This window comes from Malus sylvestris, chromosome 6 (assembly GCF_916048215.2).
Source record: "Malus sylvestris chromosome 6, drMalSylv7.2, whole genome shotgun sequence".
In the NCBI taxonomy this organism is placed as follows: Eukaryota; Viridiplantae; Streptophyta; class Magnoliopsida; order Rosales; family Rosaceae; genus Malus; species Malus sylvestris.
The window spans coordinates 24,085,926-24,106,991 of NC_062265.1; the positions used below are offsets into that span (position 1 = coordinate 24,085,926).

Consider the following 21,066-nt stretch of genomic DNA (forward strand, 5'->3'; position numbering starts at 1 on the left):
AGTGTGCGTGTGACAGGTGCTGACAAGGCTGGAAAAGTAGGTGCCTCTTCGATTTCTGAGATCGGCCCTCGTGGTCTCTGGGGAGCCCAGCTTTTGAGAAAGCGAGCGCCTCTTCAATTTCTGAGACCAGCCTTCGTGGTCTTTGAGCAGCCCAACTTTTGAGAAAGCAAACGCCTCTTAGATTTCTGAGATCAACCCTCGTGATCTCTAAGCAGCCCAGCTTTTGAGAAAGCAAACGCCTCTTCGATTTCTGAGCAGGCGCCTCTTCGATTTCTGAAGCTCCGTCGAGTGCAGATTTTTATAAGGGCTGGCATTAAGTTCTAAAGCACACTTGAATCTCCACCAGTAGAAGCTTCATTCTTGCACTTCTAAGATCTTGATTTGTCCGACCTCTTCTCTCTTCAACACCTTTGAAAATGTCTGGCCCCTCCGACCGTCGTTTTGACTTGAACCTTGTTGAAGAGGCAGCCCCGCCTTCTCCAGACAACATATGGCGCCCATCCTTCGTCTCCCCTACTGGTCCTCTTACCGTTGGGGATTCCGTGATGAAGAATGATATGACCGCTGCGGTGGTGGCCAGGAACCTTCTCACTCCCAAAGATAACAGACTACTTTCCAAACGGTCTGATGAGTTAGCTGTTAAGGATTCGCTGGCTCTCAGTGTTCAGTGTGCAGGTTCTGTGTCTAATATGGCCCAACGCCTATTTGCTCGAACCCGCCAAGTTGAATCATTGGCGGCTGAAGTGATGAGTCTCAAACAGGAGATTAGAGGGCTCAAGCATGAGAATAAACAGTTGCACCGGCTCGCACATGACTATGCTACAAACATGAAGAGGAAGCTTGACCAGATGAAGGAAACTGATGGTCAGGTTTTACTTGATCATCAGAGATTTGTAGGTTTGTTCCAAAGGCATTTATTGCCTTCGTCTTCTGGGGCTGTACCGCGTAATGAAGCTCCAAATGATCAACCTCTGATGCCTCCTCCTTCTAGGGTTCTGTCCAGTACTGAGGCTCCAAATGATCCCCCTCCGGTGCCTTCTCTTTCTGGGGCTCTACCGACTGCTGAGACTTCTCCTAAGCAACCTTTGTGAAGGCTCCCTCTTGTGTGTTTATTTTGACTCATGTATATGTACATATTTGTAGCTTATCGGGGATATCAATAAATAAGCTTTCCTTCATTTCAACGTATTGTGTTAAATACACCAAAGCCTTCTTCGCTAAGTTCTTTGAATTTTCTTTTGTTGAAGCTTGTATGTTGAAGCTTTCTGAGTGGAGCATGTAGGTTGGGGTAGTGTTCCCTTAATTTTCCGAGTGAGGAAAACTTCTCGGTTGGAGACTTGGAAAATCCAAGTCACTGAGTGGGATCGGCTATATGAATCTTAGAACGCCATTGTGCTCGATCCTGTGTCATGTCCTTCGTTAGATCCAAGTACTCTAAGTCTTTTCTTAGAGTCTCTTCCAAAGTTTTCCTAGGTCTTCCTCTACCCCTTCGGCTCTGAACCTCTGTCCCATCGTCGCATCTTCTAATCGGAGCGTCAGTAGGCCTTCTTTGCACATGTCCAAACCACCGTAACCGATTTTCTCTCATCTTTCCTTCAATTTCGGCTACTCCTACTTTACCCCGGATATCCTCATTCCTAATCTTATCCTTTCTTGTGTGCCCACACATCCAACGAAGCATCCTCATCTCCGCTACACCCATTTTGTGTACGTGTTGATGTTTCACCGCCCAACATTCTGTGCCATACAGCATCGCCGGCCTTATTGCCGTCCTATAAAATTTTCCCTTAAGCTTCAGTGGCATACGGCGGTCACATAACACGCCGGATGCACTCTTCCACTTCATCCATCCAGCTTGTATTCTATGGTTGAGATCTCCATCTAATTCTCCGTTCTTTTGCAAGATAGATCCTAGGTAACGAAAACGGTCGCTCTTTGGTATTTCTTGATCTCCGATCCTCACCCCTAACTCGTTTTGGCCTCCATTTGCACTGAACTTGCACTCCATATATTCTGTCTTTGATCGGCTTAGTCGAAGACCTTTAGATTCCAACACTTCTCTCCAAAGGTTAAGCTTTGCATTTACCCCTTCCTGAGTTTCATCTATCAACACTATATCGTCTGCGAAAAGCATACACCAAGGAATATCATCTTGAATATGTCTTGTTAACTCATCCATTACCAACGCAAAAAGGTAAGGACTTAAGGATGAGCCTTGATGTAATCCTACAGTTATGGGAAAGCTTTCGGTTTGTCCTTCATGAGTTCTTACGGCAGTCTTTGCTCCTTCATACATATCCTTTATAGCTTGGATATATGCTACTCGTACTCCTTTCTTCTCTAAAATCCTCCAAAGAATGTCTCTTGGGACCCTATCATACGCTTTTTCCAAATCTATAAAGACCATGTGTAAATCCTTTTTCCCATCTCTATATCTTTCCATCAATCTTCGTAAGAGATAGATTGCCTCCATGGTTGAGCGCCCTGGCATGAACCCGAATTGGTTGTCCGAAACCCGTGTCTCTTGCCGCAATCTATGCTCAATGACTCTCTCCCAGAGCTTCATTGTATGACTCATTAGCTTAATACCCCTATAGTTCATGCAATTTTGTACGTCGCCCTTATTCTTGTAGATAGGCACCAAAGTGCTCGTTCGCCACTCATTTGGCATCTTCTTCGTTTTCAAAATCCTATTGAAAAGGTCAGTGAGCCATGTTATACCTGTCTCTCCCAAAAGTTTCCACACTTCGATTGGTATATCGTCTGGGCCTATTGCTTTTTTATGCTTCATCTTCTTCAAAGCTACAACCACTTCTTCCTTCCGGATTCGACGATAAAAAGAGTAGTTTCTACACTCTTCTGAGTTACTCAACTCCCCTAAAGAAGCACTCATTTCATGTCCTTCATTGAAAAGATTATGAAAATAACCTCTCCATCTGTCTTTAACCGCGTTCTCTGTAGCAAGAACCTTTCCATCCTCATCCTTGATGCACCTCACTTGGTTTAGGTCCCTTGTCTTCTTTTCCCTTGCTCTAGATAGTTTATAGATATCCAACTCTCCTTCTTTGGTATCTAGTCGTTTATACATATCGTCGTAAGCCGCTAACTTAGCTTCTCTGACAGCTTTCTTCGCCTCTTGCTTCGCTTTTCTATACCTTTCACCATTTTCATCGGTCCTCTCCTTGTATAAGGCTTTACAACATTCCTTCTTAGCCTTCACCTTTGTTTGTACCTCCTCATTCCACCACCAAGATTCCTTTTGGTGTGGGGCAAAGCCCTTGGACTCTCCTAATACCTCTTTTGCTACTTTTCGGATACAACTAGCCATGGAATCCCACATTTGGCTAGCTTCCCCCTCTCTATCCCACACACATTGGGTGATTACCTTCTCTTTGAAAATGACTTGTTTTTCTTCTTTTAGATTCCACCATCTAGTCCTTGGGCACTTCCAAGTCTTGTTCTTTTGTCTTACTCTTTTGATATGTACATCCATCACCAACAAGCGATGTTGATTAGCCACGCTCTCTCCTGGTATAACTTTGCAATCCTTACAAGTTATACGATCCCCTTTCCTCATTAGAAGAAAATCTATTTGTGTTTTTGACGACCCACTCTTGTAGGTGATCACATGTTCTTCTCTCTTCTTAAAGAAGGTGTTGGCTAAGAAGAGATCATATGCCATTGCAAAATCCAAGATAGCTTCCCCATCCTCGTTTCTCTCCCCAAAACCATGGCCACCATGAAAACCTCCATAGTTGCCTGTCTCCCTGCCCACGTGTCCATTTAAATCTCCTCCTATAAATAACTTCTCCGTCTGAGCAATTCCTTGCACCAAGTCTCCAAGATCTTCCCAAAATTTCTCCTTCGAACTCGTATCCAACCCTACTTGAGGTGCGTACGCACTAATCACATTGATAAGTTCTTGTCCTATTACAATCTTGATTGCCATGATTCTATCTCCTACCCTCTTGACATCTACAACATCTTGTACCAAGGTCTTGTCCACGATGATGCCAACACCGTTTCTCGTTCTATTTGTGCCCGAATACCAAAGTTTAAACCCTGAGTTTTCTAGATCCTTTGCCTTACTACCAACCCACTTAGTTTCTTGTAGGCACATAATATTTATCCTTCTCCTCACCATAACTTCCACTACTTCCATAGATTTTCCCGTTAAGGTTCCTATATTCCACGTTCCTAAACGCATTTTGCTCTCTTGAACTCTACCCTTCTGTCCTAGCTTCTTCACCCTCCCCCGTCTAATAGGATCAAAGTACTTCTTTTGTGTGTCCCGGGTAAAGTTGATAGGAGCATATGCTCCCAAACAACTTTGAGTGGAGTCGTTCGAAAAGAAGTTTCTATGGCCCCCTTGCTCATTTAACACTGCATCCGGGTAAAAAAACAAAAAAACAAAAAAAAAAACCCATTATGGCATGTATGCTGTGAACTTTCACTGCTCAAAGTTTTATTGAGGCTTTGACAATTAGGTTTGTGCACACCTTCATCGAGGTTTAAGAAAATACAAGAGCTTCCCCCTACTCTCCCATTCCCTAATTAGAAATATAACTACGTACCCTCTCATCTAACTAGTTGCCGCCAAAACTGGACTCTCACTATGATGCGACTTCTTTCGTTCAGCACCACCTCATGCAGGAATAGTCCCACGAGAATGTGGTTTATGTCATGTATTCAGCACTGTCATGTGACAGGAACAGTCTCACGTAAGTTTTTTTCTTTTACACGCCTTGACTTATGAATCATGAGTTTGGATATAGACAACGACTAGTTCTCTCAAATCTTGATTAGTATAGTACCCAGGTAAACACCCAGAGTCCCTTAAAATCGAACTACTTTGGTCACTTGATGAACCTTCTTCAGTTGGTGTTGTTACACCAGAAATAGCATTATTGCCCGTTTGATGCTGTTGTTGCTGATTTTGTTGGTCCAACAATACAATACTACCTGGACTCTGATGGGATATTATTATGCTATGGTGCTGCTGTTGTACTACTGGGTCGGGGACACCAGCAGCTGCAGGTGGTGGTGCAGGACTATCAAGTTTGGTACTGATTGGAATCACAGTGCATCTGCAAAGTGGGCAAGTTGTGTTGTTATGCAGCCAGTGATGTATGCAATCAACATGAAACACGTGTTTGCATGATCGCACTTGCAGCAACTCTTCTTCCATTTCGAATTCCCCCAAGCAAACACAGCATCTGTCACAGTTCAAATTTTAGGGTTACGTTAGCCTAACTTAAATCTGGTAATTACACCAAATTAAAAATACATGATGAGAGGTTGAATAAGCTAATAATATTGAGCTGTAGGTGAGGTGTCGTGATTTCAATGTTCGTTAGCTAACCACTTTCCGTGAAGAATCTTAGAAAGCAATTGGACACACAATTTTATTGAACTTTATTCACGTTTTGTCTCCTCCAAATATGCTACTTCTCATACTATACTTCTGTTTGGAACTAAAAAGCATTTTCTTTAGTACTTCTGATGATGTTTGGCACCGGAAACACTTTCAAATTATTTAAAAATATACTACTATATATGGTTGTGCTTTTTCTAGAAAATACTTCAAATTCTTTGTTTTTTTTTTCTTTCTAAAAAGCACCTGCATTTATATCAAATTATGAATAGAAGTTGTTTTTATTGAAATCACTTATGAGCATAAATGTTTGTTTTTTATAAAAACATTTCTAAACGGGTATCTTTCTCAAAAGCACTTTTGAGAAAAGTAGTGGTTGCCATGTAAGATTCTAAACTGACATGTGTAGAGATTTAAACCTTCTATTACAACTACCTTCGGGGCCTTTGTAGGCCATAACCGGTAGCAAGAATAAAACGCCATGATAACTAGAGGATAATTTCCAGGACGTGTCCTTTTCTAAAAGAGTTTTGAGGTGGAAACTTAACTGTTTAATTGCTTCTTTTTCCTCAAATATCCAAAGATGGTTGGCTAATTAGTGCATATTGGCTTATCAACTTCAAGATGTGATATGACACCATATTGGCACATGCCACGTGTTGTATGGCACGATGATTATGGACCGCATTGCTGTCTTCGATACAAGATCTATTCGATTTGGGTAGAAGTATGATAGAGATAAAAACGTACAGTTTATGGTAGAAATAATTTAAACTTACTGTGAATCCTTTTTCCTTTGTTCTTCATCAAATAAAATTGTTTGAAGCTTCTCCTTGAGCTCCCCCTTCAAACCCACCGGACAATCCTACACATATAATGTAATAACATCAGATATAAATTGGATTTGGAAATAAAGGATGCTGTATGTATATAATCAGACTCTGCAAATTGTTGTATGAATATGTTGCTTTGTTAATACAATCGTGCGTACGAACACGATCGATGCTATAGGTCTGCAATTGGAACTCAAGATATATTTAAGCATAAGTTATAACACAAATAGTATTAAATCGTTACGGAATCTTTTGCTTTTTTTTTTTTATTATTACAAAGAAGGGTTTCAAACGCAATATATCTAGCCTACTCTTACCATCACCTTACCCAGCTTCACCAATAATTTGTTAGTTTGTATGCATGCATCTATGTTAATGTTATGAGAGAGAGAGAGAGAGAGAGACTTACAGTGGAAACATAATATGTGGTAGGTGCAGCTTGAAGATTATAGTTATTACTCCTTGGAAGAACTGGTTGAGAAGATGATAAGAGAGCGGAAGCCCTTCTTTTGAGGTAGAACAAGTAGAAGAGGAGAAAAAGGATGATGGAAAAAAGGATAGGAATCGAGAATATGAAGGCCTGGTAAAGTTTAAGTTGGAGTGCTTGAGGATAAAGGTGAGAATTACTAGTGCTGTTTGGAGTTTGAGGAAGACTGGCCATATCTTATCACCTAGCTTCCAAAACCTGGAGAGATTATTTTGCCTGTTACTAATTAGCTCAATATATGTAGGAATCAGAAACGCCTTGTTGATGACTGTAATGGAGAGAAGTTGGTGTGGTATGTAGAGGGTTTTTATATAATATTATTATATACACAGTCATTCTCTTTTATATATATATATATATATATATATATAGTTGATCATGTTAAATCTTATTTGATTTTATATGATCCCACCTAATTAAACAATTTGGTTCATATTTTAAGACAGAGCTTATCTCACTATCTAGTACAAAGGGAATTCTTAAATAGAGAGCACATACTTTGTGTGTGTGAACAATTTATCTTAATAATTGTGTATTTTTTTTTAATATTAGATAATTACTGTTTTGTCATCCTTATGTAAATACTGTGTATCAAAAGTGAGGGTAAAATTGGAAAAATAAGTATATGATTGTCATTTTCTAAAAAAAAGAGGGTAAAATAGGAAAAATAGGGATATGATTGTCATTTTGTCAAAAGGTACAAAATTACTATTTTGCCCTCCTTTTGTCAATAGTGTGTATCAAAAGTGAGGGCAAAATAGGAAAAAAGGGAAAAAATTTGACAAGGAGGGTTCTCTTAATAGAATAGATAAATTAGGATAACTATTAAATGATGAAAAAAGTGAATTAAAATTAAAATTATTTCAAATTATATCAAGTGTTGCAGTCATATTTAGAATATGAATGTGATTGTGTAAACCCTAGTAGATATGAGAACGTATCTTATATTCCTATTAGGAGTAGATTACCTATTAAATGTTGTAATCCTAAAGAGAAAGATTTTTACCTATCCTATTACTATAAATAAAGGCACAATGAGGTAAATCAAACACACCTCACAATTAAATCACTCTCTCTTCTCTCTAACCATAGTCGGCCCCCTCTCTCTCTATAAACCCTAGATCATTCAATCAAATAGGCCTACAACATGTTATTAGCACGCTTTTTCCAAAAGCTGAGGAATTGACACATCGTAGGAGAAGGCTATCATTCACCAAATTCAAAGGCTTATTCATTTTCTACTAATCAGGTACGCTTAAAATAAAAGAAGATATTTGAAACGTCCACGAAACATGAAAACATTCCCCATGATGCATGAACCCCTCTATGTTTATATTTTTCTTATGATATATATATATATATATATATATATATATATATGTATTGTAATATGTTTATATATTTGTTTCATGCATCGCACAATTAAATTGTTATGTGGAATATGTGATTCAAATTATATAAAATAAATTAGAAGCATATTTAGGGTTTCCTAAACCCTATGGGAAAAGTGCACACCACCGTGGCACCTTGTTGTGGTTTGGGTTCTCTCACCACGGGTCTACAGCCCTGCCCACGCCAACGCCCGCAAGCTTTTATGCATGCTGGGCCTTGCTCCCGTGCCTAGCCCCCCTGGTCCAACATGCTAGCCTTCAAGGCTGGGCCTACACCCCTGACCCGTGGCTTGCAGCCCACTCCCGAGGCCTTTAAGGCCTTGCCTACTCACGGCACCCAGCCTAATATATTTTTAGGGCTATATTTTTTATCCAATAATATTATTTTAATATTATTTAGGTTCTACAATCGACCTCGTATGGCTTGATTTATTGAATTAATTAAAAGTGACATGCAGTCCATTAATCTGATAATGAATCCAAATTATTGACCTGAAGATCACTTTTGGACATTAATGATTCAATAATTTATTTGTATACTTTGAACCGTCGCATACTTTCGTAGTAACAAAGCTCTCAAACTTGAGTTCCCCAAAGAACCTCAAATCCACTATATTTAAATTAGTTTATTGTATTATGTGTTTCTTGCAGGAACCTCTCATTATGAACTAATTGTTCATAAAACTAAATTGAACCTGTAGTTTCAAATTTAGTGCCTTTGAAACCTAAAGTTTTCATTCAAAACATACCACATGAAACCTGTAGTTTTCATGTATAAATTAAACCAATACATGTTTATAGAACTTGTATATTTTACAATATATGTCTATGACTTACCATATGACTACTCACGTTTTTTTCCCTCTGTTTTAAGAACATGTCAAACTTGAACAAGCTTGATTTCTCTGCTCTAGAAGTCTCTGGAAGAAACTATCTGAAATGGGTTCAAGACATGAAGCTCCATCTGATTGCAAAGGGCATTAGAGCCACCATCGAGACACCTATCGCTGACAAACCTGTTAACGAAGCTCAGAAGGCTATTGCAATGATCTTCATTCGAAGACACATCTATGATACACTGCAGACTGAGTATCTCGCTGAGAAGGACTCACACACCCTCTGGCTGACTGTTTCGATCACCAGAGAGATATATACTTGCCTGAAGCAAGACACGACTAGCTGCATCTTCGCTTCCAGGACTTTAAGTCCGTGAATGAATACAACTTTGAAGTTTGTAGAATCCGTTCTTTGTTGAAATTCTGTAAAGTGGAACTAATCGAATCAGATCTCTTGGAAAAGACCTATTCAACCTCTCATGCCACCAATATTGTCCTGCAGCAACAATATAGGGCACAAACATTCACCAAGTTTTTCCGTTTTGATCTCTGTTTTATTTCTCGCTGAAAATAATAACCAGCTTTTGATGAAGAATTATCAATCGTGACCCACTGGCTCGAACGCCGCGCCTAAGGGAAGAATCGTCGTAACTGTGGCAATGGGCGGCAAGCCCCACCACGGCCCCAAGGTCAATAGAGTGCCGCACCTAAGGGAAGAAATGTGACCCAGCAGCGTCCACCATTCGCCCCTAAGGCCCCAAACTTCAAGAACAAGGGCATAACTCTCGTTTTGCCCACTTCTACTGAACTGGACATATGCTATCACTGTGGATCAAGGGATCATTGGTCACGCATATGCCGAGCTTCCCTTAAGGTTATTGCTAAGTATCATTCCCGTCCTGAGTCTAACTTTGCACATATGGATCATCCGGAAGATGCAACTACATCAATGGAGATATCGAATTTTCAGGAGGCGTCAGCGCCTATGGATGAATTAATTAGATATGGTTTTAGGGTGTTTACCCCTAGTGGACAAACCTACTAGGAGTGGCCGGCTCTACCTCTCTATTTTCTACGTTTATGGTTTAATTTTGAACAATTTTTCTAAGTATTTGGAATAATTTGTTTGGTTTTGGTTTGTTTTGAATTATGGATTGTTATTTGAATGGATATTATGTTCTCGAATTGCTTAATTGAATGAATGGACTTATATTTATACATGTGACCAATTCAATCAATTTATTTCTAGGTATATCTAGTGGGGAAGTTAGTTGTCTGGCAGATAGTGCAACCACGCACACCATATTGCGTGAACGACACTATTTTACTAACTTAATACCCAAGAAAACTCATTTGACAACTCTCTCAGGCCCATCCAACCTAATTGAAGGATACGAAAAGGCACGTATCATGTTGTCTAATGGTACAATTTTGACCATTAAGGAGACACTCTATTATCCACGTTTCGGAAGAACGTTCCTGAGTTTTAGAGATATTCGAGATAATCAATATCATATTGAAACCATTGAAAATTATGGTTCTGAATTTCTTTGTATCACTTCATACGAATATGGCCAGAAGCATATTCACGAGAAGTTGGAATGTTTGCCGAGTGGGTTGTATATCATAACCATTTACGGCATATAAGCCTATAGTGTGGCCGGGCTTATGCCTGAGTTCCAGGACACTTTGTTGCTTTGGCATGACAGTTTGGGACATCCTGGACGTGACATGATGCTCCGTATCCTCAAATCTTCACACATGCATAAGTTATATCCCTATGTTGGACTCCCGCCATGCAAAGCGTGTTCTTTAGGGAAGTTGAATACTCATCCCTCCTATATAAAGATTATTCACGACCCCCTTAAATTTCTTCAGATGATGCAAGGGGACATTTGTGGACCTATCCAACCAACCTGCGGACCATTTAGATACTTTATGGTGTTGGTTGATGCATCGACAAGATGGTCACATGTTTTCCTGTTATCCACACGCAACGCTGCATTTGCTAAACTCCTAGCTCAAATCATTAAGCTTAGGGCTCACCACCCTGATTATTCGATTAAGTTGATTCGACTGGATAACGTTGGAGAGTTTATGTCACAGACTTTTGACGATTATTGCATGTCAGTGGGGATTGATGTGGAACATCATGTACCCCATGTTCACACCCAAAACAGCTTGGCAAAAGCTTTCATAAAGCGCCTTCAATTGATCGCTCAGACTTTGGTTATGAGAACCAAACTACCGGTATCTGCCTGTGGCTATGCAATATTGCACGTAACTATGTTGGTCAGCCTGAGGCCCACCATTACCCAACCACATTCACTGTTACATTTGGTCACTGGATACGAGCCTGACGTCTCGAATTTACTGGTGTTGGGTGCGCCATTTATGTGCCAATAACACCGCCACTACGTACCAAAATGGGTCCTCAGAGAAAAATGGGAATCTATTTTGATTATGATTCACCATCAATTGTTTGCTACTTAGAACCCTTGATAGGAGATCTCTTTACCGCACATTTTGTGGATTGTCACTTTGATGAGATAATCTTTCTGTCGTTAGGGGGAGATAAGCATACTAACATTCCCGTTAAACACCGCGAATTGTCGTGGTATGCTCCCATTATGTCTCATTTAGATCCCCACACTGCCCAGTCTGAAACTGAGGTGCGATGAATTATAGATATTCAAAGCATTGCTCAAAGCATGCCGGATGCTTTTAATGATCTAGCAAAGGTGATAAGATTACATATACTCGCTGCAAACACACCTGCAAGGATAGATGTACCCTGCGTAAGTCAACAACTCGCCTAGAAAGGCCGGACTATCCCCGAGGGTGGGGAGGCCGCACCTTCTACATGGCAAGGTACATTGGCAGCTAGCCAATCACCTGCTCTAACCCTGAAGTGTGGCAAACCCCTTGGTTCAAAGGATTCACAACCTCAGAAGAGGAAAATGACACCAACTAGTGACCCTAGTTTGAATCCGACCATCGCTTACTCATCTGTTCCAACGCATGAGGTTATTCTAGATTACGGTGATGATTTAAACGAAACATGCCAGCCTCCCGAGAATTGAGAGATTTCAGTCCATTACATAGTATTGAATGAAGTTTGGAATAGGAAAGAGATGATCGTCGACAATGCATTCGCGTACTCAATAGCTACTGACATTATGCTTAGCGATGACATTGAACCACATTCCATCAATGAATGCCGACGTAGAGCCGATTGGTCAAACTGGAAACAAGCAATCCAGGTCGAACTCGATTAGTCAAATGTAAAATGTTTTTCACTTTCAATATTTTCTTTTTATTTATTGCTTTTTATTTGTTTCCCACCCCCTTTCACAGCCTCTTATCCATTCCTCCTTTCTCATTTATATATTTCTCTTTGTTGATGCACAAAACCGGAAAGGTCTTGGAACAATGTAAATCCAACCGTGAATATGCAAGAAAGTAAATAACACAAGATGTATCGTGGTTCACCCCAATTTTTGGGCTACGTCCACACTGATATTGTATTTCTCTGAGATCTGAGAAGATTAAGAGGGAGAGAGAGCTTCCTTATGTGAGGATGAGCTTCTCTGAATATGAGAGAGGATGTGAGGCCCTCCCCATTGTGAGGGTGAGGAGTCCATTTTATAGAATAAGAGCTCATCACTTATTACACATTTGCCCCTTCCTTTATTACATAATTACATTTGAGTCCCTCGAGTATTTATACGAGGTCTAAATACGGAGGCCTTAAGTATGGTATAAACAGTAGTCCCCCAAGTCTTCAGTCAAGATAGTCTTTTGGTTGGAGACTTGAAATTCAGTTCATGTGTGGACCGAAGTAACTAGATGTTGTCTAGAACTGATACTCGATATGAGGCGGTGCCCAATCTGAAATAATGCTCAACTAGAAGTAGCACATGTTGCAAGGCTGCTCTGCTTGTGGCTTATGTTGCCTTGGTTGGCTTGGCTTGTGGCGTTTGAAGGTGAGGGAGTCCCTTTTATAGAATAAGGACTCGTTCCTCAATACATAAATATGGGCTAGAGTTGATGCTCGTGGCGAGGCGGTTGCTCAGTAGGCGGCGATGCTCTCTAATGATGGTGATGGAGTCCCTTTTATAGAATAAGGGCTCGCTCCTCAGTATATGAATAATGGGTTAGGAGTGATGCTCGCGACGAGACGGTTGCTCAGCTGGCGGCGATGCTCTCTAATGATGGTGAGGGAGTCCCTTTTATAGAATAAGGGCTCGCTCCTCAGTACATAAATAATGGGCTAAGTCCCCCAAGTATTTTTTTATGAGGCCCAATATATGGTACATAGTGTAGTCCCCCAAGTCTTTAGTCAATAGGGTCTGTTGGCTGGAGACTTCAAATTCGAACCATGTATGGGCCGGAGTGGCGGTTGTTCAGAAGCGGTATTTGTATACCATGCACTGAAGCTTTTATAGGCAGAAGCTTTGCAAGTGAAGCTTTTAAAGATGGAGCTTTGTAAATGAAGCTTTTGAAGCTAGAGCTCTGTAAATGAAGCTTTTGCTTTTGTAAATGAAGCTTTTGAAGCTAGAGCTCTGTAAATGAAGCTTTCGAAGCTGGAGCTTTTGTAAATGAAGCTTTGAAGCTAGAGCTCTGTAAATGAAGCTTTTGAAGCTAGAGCTCTGTAAATGAAGCTTTCGAAGCTGATTAACATGCATGATGCTCATGAATGTTTATATTGATTGACATGAGTGATGCTCATGGATGTTGACATGAGTGATGCTCATGAATGTTGACATGAGTGATGCTCATGAATGTTTATGTATGATTGACATGAGTGATGCTCATGTATAATTTTGGAGTACTGAACGTACTTTTGATCACCTGGTTCGTGATAATAGTGGCAGGGTGCCGAATAATTGTGGAGTACTGGGCGTACTTTTGATCATCTGGTTGGTGATAATAGCAACAGGGTGCCGAATAATTGTGGAGTACTGGGCGTACTTTTGATCACCTGGTTGGTGATAATAGCGACAGGGTGCCGAATAATTGTGAAGTACTGGGCGTACTTTTGATCACTTGGTTGGTGATAATAGAGAGCCTGACTCTTTTAGGCATATGGGCCTTCGCCCTCAACGTAACATTCCAGCCCATTATTTTGGGCTTTTTTTATTTTTTTTATTACCCTCTGATGGGGTTTATACAGATGTCTCCGAAAGATAAGAAAAATAAATTACATTATTAAAAAAAGTTGCTACATATATGGTTGGATAGTGGGATAACATGTGCAGCTGTTGGAGGAAACCTTCACGTGGAGGCAGGTTTGGTCAGCATGCATGGTCTGCCTCCCTTTATTCCTTGCTTTTGCAGATTTACGTGCCTGCTTTACAGCAAACACATCTAGTTTTTCCTGTAAGTGGTCGACAAAAACAAAAGTAGCTTCTGCTTTACAGCAAACACATCCATAGCTTAGCAAAAGTAGCTTTTACTTTACAGCAAACACACCCATAGCTTTTCCATGTGGGTGGTCGATTGAACCTTTCAAACTCGCCATTTCCGATCGCATCGCTGCCCAATTTCACCCCTTCAAATAAACCGGAAACTATGCCAAGCCAGAGCATCATAACCCAGACTCTCTGCCAGTTATCTAGCACGAAGTACTTGGTTTTCTGGTAGCATCTTCGGATTGGGTTATCCTCATGCGTCGGCTTTAGCTTCTGGCTCAGAAGCTGACTCAAAACCCGGCTTTCGTTTACGCTCACAAATTGGCTAACCGGAGCTTGCAGCAACAGAGTTTCTATATTTTCAACCATGAGTAGCCGACATCGTCCGGGTCGAGTTCTTCCATGATCAAAGCTGCATATTCCTTTGCTTGTTTCTGGATGTTTGAGAGCTTGTTTGCAGAAGATCTGGGCCAGCAGCCCCATGTATAGCTCCATATGCACCACCACCTCCAAGCATCCGCTCTTTTCTGGATTAACGATGGCATCCATGGAGCCGTCGACGGGCCACTTGGTGATCTCTCCCTTTTGGATTACGAGAGTGCTTGAAGCAGGTAAGGAGAAGCGAACAGCTCCTTCTCCATTAGACATGGTCGAAAGCTTAACAGAACAGCGAAATCTTGCAGGGTTCGGGTACGACCCGGATTACCTCCTGCCCTTTTTGCCTGAAGCTAAATTCGCAGTGGCTTTCGACGACGTCGTGTAAATCAGCAGCGAAAGGTTCGGATTGCCGCACCCAGTGTGGAAACTCAAAAGGACTTTCAGAATCGGGTCCGAAAAGCACATCCGTGCCGTGGTATTGGAAGTCCGCGAGTTCACGAACACCATTGTCAGAGAAAAGAAGTGGGATTTGAGTGAGGCGAAAGCGTTGGAGTTTGTAGATCTGCTCTCCTGGTTCTTGAGCTCCGACCCCTCCGACGAAAAGTTTATCACCGACATCGTCATCAGCTTCACCCTCGCGGGCCGAGACACCACTTTGGCTGCTCTCACCTGGTTCTTCTGGCTGCTGTATCAAAACCCATGTGTGGAACAAGAGATCTTGAAGGTGATCAAAGATTGGAACTTTAGTGCGTTTAATGGGTTTTGGGAGAGAAAAAAGACTTGGGTCTTGTGTGGAGATTTGAAATGGACAAATGGTTGATGTTTTGAGAGAAAGAATATGATTTTTAGAGAGAGGGAGAGAGAGAGATAGAGTTTTTTTGTGTTTTGGGTTTGGCTTTGGATCTTGGGTTTTTGCAGATTCACGGCGGAGGTGAAAAAATGAAAGAGAACCGACACAACTTTTCGTGTCGTTTCCCACAGACGGCGCCAAATGTTGATGCACAAAACCAGAGGGTTCTTGGAACAACGTAAATCCGACCGTGAATCTGCAAGAAAGTAAATAACACAAGATGTATCGTGGTTCACCCCAATGTTTGGGCTACGTCCACACTGATATTGTATTTATCTGATATGTGAGAGGATTGAGAGGGAGAGAGAGCTTCCTTATGTGAGGATGAGCTTCTTTGAATATGAGAGGGGATGTGAGGCCCTCCCCATTGTGAGGGTGAGAAGTCCCTTTTATAGAATAAGGGCTCCTCGCTTATTACATATTTGTCCCTTCCTTTATTACATAATTACATTTGAGTCCCCGAGTATTTATACAAGGTCTAAATACAAAGGCCCTACTAAGTATGGTATAAACACTCTTTATCTATAACACAAAAACCCAAATCATTATAAAACGCACCTTAAGTTTTAATCTTTTCACAAGCATCGTTGAGTTTAGTGATTGCATGGCAATATCTTTAATCGTTTTTCTGAGATGGTTTATAACTTTAGGGTGAACTCGCTAATTAGGGTTCATATTTTAGGGTTTTAAGTCTCTGAAACTTAAACCCTATAATTTAATAAGAGTTCAATGAGTATTATAATCAATTGGTAAATGAGTGTTGATCAATCAGATAAAGGCTTCTTAGAGCTTGCAAGTAGATCATATGCCCTTTTTATTTAGGATGTTGCTATTTTGCATTCTAAAAAGTCATATTATACTCTCAATTTGCTATATTTACAAACTTGGATATGCTTATAAAGAGTGCAAAATGACTTTTTTAGCAAGTAAAAAACATCTCCCTTTTTTAACTGTCTTCGAATGGATAAATAGAACCAAAATATCTATTTTGACTCTGAATTTCTTTTGGCTTGAGAGAGAGAGAGAGCTCACAAAGGGCAAGGTATACATAATGATTGCTTTTAGATTGGGGAAAGGACACATAATACCTTTGTTAATCTTATCAAAGAAATAAAATAACAAACTAAAGCAATAAGCTTTCTAGAGATCAAATTTACATGATGCTATGTTGGTATTACATTCCTTCTTTAACTTCAATGATGGGAAACCCATGTCTATCAGAATATCTCTAAAACATGGGGTCCTCAGTCCTCACACCAAGTGAGGCCTAAATTGCTCCACAGTAACACCAGGGACCCAAAACATTATATCATAAATTCTTTCAATTCCATGTTTTATAGTATAATGTTGAATTCAATTAAAAAAGGAAAGAAGAAGAAGAAAGTTACTGTGTAATTAGGTGTAAATGTTGGTTTAGGCCAAGTTAGTGCATTGGTCTTGATTAAGCGAGCTGTTGGTCGATCTGGTAGTCCATGGTTGGCAGGTCGATGACCTAACAAACCTACAAAGCGATAGAGAAATATTTATGCAAAGAGTTAGGCTGTTGTTAGCATAGATGGTGGTTTGTCTCAACTTGAACTGATTGACACACCTCTCCACCTTATAGATATAGTTTTGGTCCATAGATCATGTGACCAGACCCATAATTATATATAATTAGGCCTGCATGTTCACCAATGGACATCAAATTTGTTGGTATATGTTAAGATGTGCAACCTAACATTCTTAGTGTTTCTCCATCTGATTTGGTCCCTCTAGCTAGTCTTTTGTTTTTTCAAAAACGATATTACCATGTTAAACGTAGAACACTAGAGGTTTTTTCACTTCAATTGCATACCGTCACAGGGATGGGTTGCTTGTATTTATAACAGTATTACATGAAGGGTTTGAAAACCCTACTTACATGGCAAATTTGAACTTCAAATTTACAACACAAACGAAAGACAAACTATCAGCCATCAAAAAAGTATAACAAACATTTGAAAACAATCCTAGACCTAGCCAGCTTCTTCTTGGATAAGGCATAAAGATCAACACAACAAACTCAGGTAGTTGTATCCGAACTGGAATTGTGACTTGTTCTAACAGGAAGAATGTTTGAATTCGATATGCAGTGAGTTGAAAAGATTAACAAAAAAGAGAGGTCTCTTTAGCTAGGTTTAAGGGCTAAACAAATTAGTTAAGGAGTTTGACACACATAAAAAGGGGTGGGACAATTTTACACTCAAATATAATAGAAATCATTATAAAAGCAGCAATATAGAAGTAAAATAAAGAAATAAATGGGACGGATTATACACTAGAACCCTATTTTTTTTATTTTTCATACACGTTGTTTGTTATCCCAACACTGATCACCACGCAAGTAGTGACAATTGTTCATTTTTCTTGTAATGCACAAACTTCGGTGTAACAAAAAGTGAAAGCATTATTGTTCTTATTTTGAGCTATTAGTACATATACGTCAAAGGTAAAGAAGGCTACAGTAAGAGCAAGTCCACGGGGACTTTTAGGCCAGCACCCAGCACCATTTTTGGCCTAGCACCCAACCAATCCCCTCCAATCCATGTGGATAGGACGGCACCTAGCTTAAAATCGACAGACCCATAGGAAGACCCATTTGACGTCATGCTGACACCAGCGTGACTTCGGAGGTCATGTTAAATTTTTTTTGCGCCAGGCCTGTGGGAAGCACGCACGACTAGGCGTGCTTCGTCGACAAGAAATCAGAGGTGGGCCCGCTTGCACAGGCGCACTAAGCCGAACTGATGGGAGGCCACATGGCTCGTCCTGGGCTGTTGGATTTCCAACGATAAAAAAATTTTGAATTTGACATCCAACGGCTAGTGACGTGACTTGATCTGGACCATCCGATCCAAAGATCAACGGTCCACATTTTTCCCCCAAAAATTAAAAACAAAAGGCACAAAGGTTAGAATTATGACCGTTGGCCACGTGTCAACGTATAGGCTGTTGGATTTGAATTTTTTTTCAAATCCAACGGTCCAGATTAATTACCTAAATTAAAATTTATAAAAAAATTAATTAAAATTTGTTTAAAAAAATGGGAGTTTTTACGAAAAGCCCGCAGTACTGTTCACTTTAATGAAAAACCACATTTTTACACTAAAAAGTCAAACCTGGTACTATTCACTTTACCCTTTATTTTTTCCTTATCGTTAAAACCCAAAGTTTTCAAGCACTTTTCATTAGTCATAAAAAAATTTAAAAAAAATTCCTATAAATACCTAACCATCATCTTCCACCTTACACCATATTTCAATATTTTCAACACTTTCTACCAAAGCTTTCATATACTTTTTCTGTAAAAAAAATACCAAGAACGTCATCCTTTCTTTTTTTGTCCATATAAACCCTACATCCCTACAAAATGACTTGATTGAGCACCAATGAGGATTGCAACAAGGTCAAGATAATTAAAATGAGCTTGTAGTGTAACAATAAAGTTCTTAGTTTATTTAGTGTGTTTTTTTAAGTTTATTTGATGAGTTTTGTAATTTTATTATAATAATGACACGTGGCGTGACGAGATTGGTTAAAAATTCTATCCGAAATTAAAACTATTATTTATTTATTATTTTATAAAAAATGTAATAATATTTTAAATGGGCTGGGTGCCAACGCATTTTGTAGGGGTAGAAATCGTTTGTGCCAGCGCATTTTTTAGGGATGGAGATGCATTTGGCCTATTACTGTTCATTGGGGTCTATCACTGTTCACTGAGTAGATTAAATGAGCTAGGTGCTGACATATTTTTTTAGGGGTGGACTTGCTTTAAGGGATTGAGAGTCGTACTAAATAAAGGTAGTTTATGAATCACTTTGAAAGCATACCGCAACATGTGCCGTTACTTTGATATTCCCGTTTTAATTTCTTTCTCCACTCGAAAACCACCACCAAGCAACCAGCAATTTGGCCTTTTTTCATTCTTTTATGTTGAAGAAGCATGCCAAAGACTTTCAAGTGCGTATCTAATTAGCACCAAGACTAAATTTTACAGGTGCACAAATTAGAATAGTAGCTTCAAATATGTAATGTGGGGAACTGTTTGAGCATGTTTATAAGATATGGATGAAAAGAAGAAGGGAACTTTAACGAAAAGCTTCTGATATTATTCACTTTAACGAAAAACCATATTTTTACACTAAAAGTCAATCCTGGTACTATTCACTTTACCCTTTATTTTGTCCTTATCATTAAAACTCTAAGTTTTCAAGCCATTTTCATTAGTTTCCTAAGAACAAGAACAAAGCATCCAAATTCTCTCCTATATTGTACGAAGAGTAGACCCAAATTATTCTTTAATTCAACCACTTATGCAAGCACGACCAAAAAGAAATACAAAAGAAACAAAGAATCTTGGTCTACAACTAGAGGATTTCAGAACAAACTTTCTGCAGTTCATCACCTTTCTGCCATATATTTTATGTATTTCACATGAATTTTATGTTCTTTGTTGGTTCAACTTGTGTTATTTTATATATGCTTTATCTTTGGGTTGGGGGTGTATTGTCCCATGATTGAGTTGAGGAGGTTTCAGTGGTAGTGCTAGTGGTGGATCATGAAGAAAGCTCTTTCGCACAAAGTGGGTCGAAGATAATATCTCGTACTGCAGCACAATCAGATTCTCCAGCTATTAACTAAAGGGTAGCACTAACTCGTGTTCAAACTTTCTAAATTGTGACCGATGTTGCCGTGGGGTTCGTTGTGTTGGAAAAGTTAGCGATTTAGTAATTTGGTTTATTTTTGTATCGAGTACTTTTTATATTTTATGTTTTAGGAATAATTAGCTTTTACTTGTTATTAGGATTTAAGATTGCTCATCGGATTTTTATAAGGGTAATGTTAGGGAAATTAAATTTTTAAACTAAATTTTGTAAACCAAATAATATAGATGTTGATAATTGAATTATTATTTAAATGTCGATTAACGTACTTATTTCTTATTGGTGACATATCATTTGGTTTACAAATTTGGTTCAAAATTTTGATCTCTCTAGCATTATCCTTTTTGTAAATACACCTATTATAACTTTGTATAGATCATGATTCACGACTTGGCAAGATATAGTTCATCCCATAATGTAGTTGTTTTGGTAATATGTAATATTTCTTCTTTCATTTCATTCAATGAAATAATGATCAGAGTTTGTACTCAGCTTTTTCTCATCATTTGATTTGTTAACACATTATTTATCTCGAATGAGGATCCCCTCTGGATCATCTTTATGAGGATCCTGAAGATCCTTCAATTACCTTCGTTCATCGTACATCGTGCGGCTAGTTTTCGTCAGGTACTATTTATATTCAATTTTAAATAAAAAAATTTACAATGATTTCTAACTGCACGATGTACGATAAACAGACGTAATTGGAGGATTCCCGAGATCCTCACAAAGAGGATCCTCATTCATTTATCTCTTGCCCCGTCGGAAACCTCATTCATTTGGAACCACTAAACCGTCATGACTTATGAGACAGG

General features: G+C 39.4%; 2 protein-coding genes across 2 annotated transcripts in view; one reads left to right on the forward strand and one right to left on the reverse strand.

The window, feature by feature from the left end:
- LOC126625902 (uncharacterized) overlaps window positions 1-21,066 on the forward strand; it is a 26,032-nt gene continuing 4,966 nt past the window's right edge. Inside the window, exon 1 of the mRNA XM_050295023.1 lies at window positions 1-1,010. Within this exon, the coding sequence (XP_050150980.1) occupies window positions 417-1,010 (594 nt within the window). The 5' untranslated portion in view covers window positions 1-416. The remainder of the gene's footprint in view (window positions 1,011-21,066) is intronic.
- LOC126625900 (probable E3 ubiquitin-protein ligase RHA4A) lies at window positions 4,437-7,021 on the reverse strand. Its single transcript, XM_050295021.1, has 3 exons — window positions 6,617-7,021; window positions 6,154-6,239; window positions 4,437-5,216 (listed from the first exon to the last, which is right to left on the reverse strand). Exons 1-3 carry the CDS (start codon window positions 6,866-6,868, stop codon window positions 4,751-4,753), a joined length of 804 nt encoding a protein of 267 aa, XP_050150978.1. The 5' UTR covers window positions 6,869-7,021; the 3' UTR covers window positions 4,437-4,750.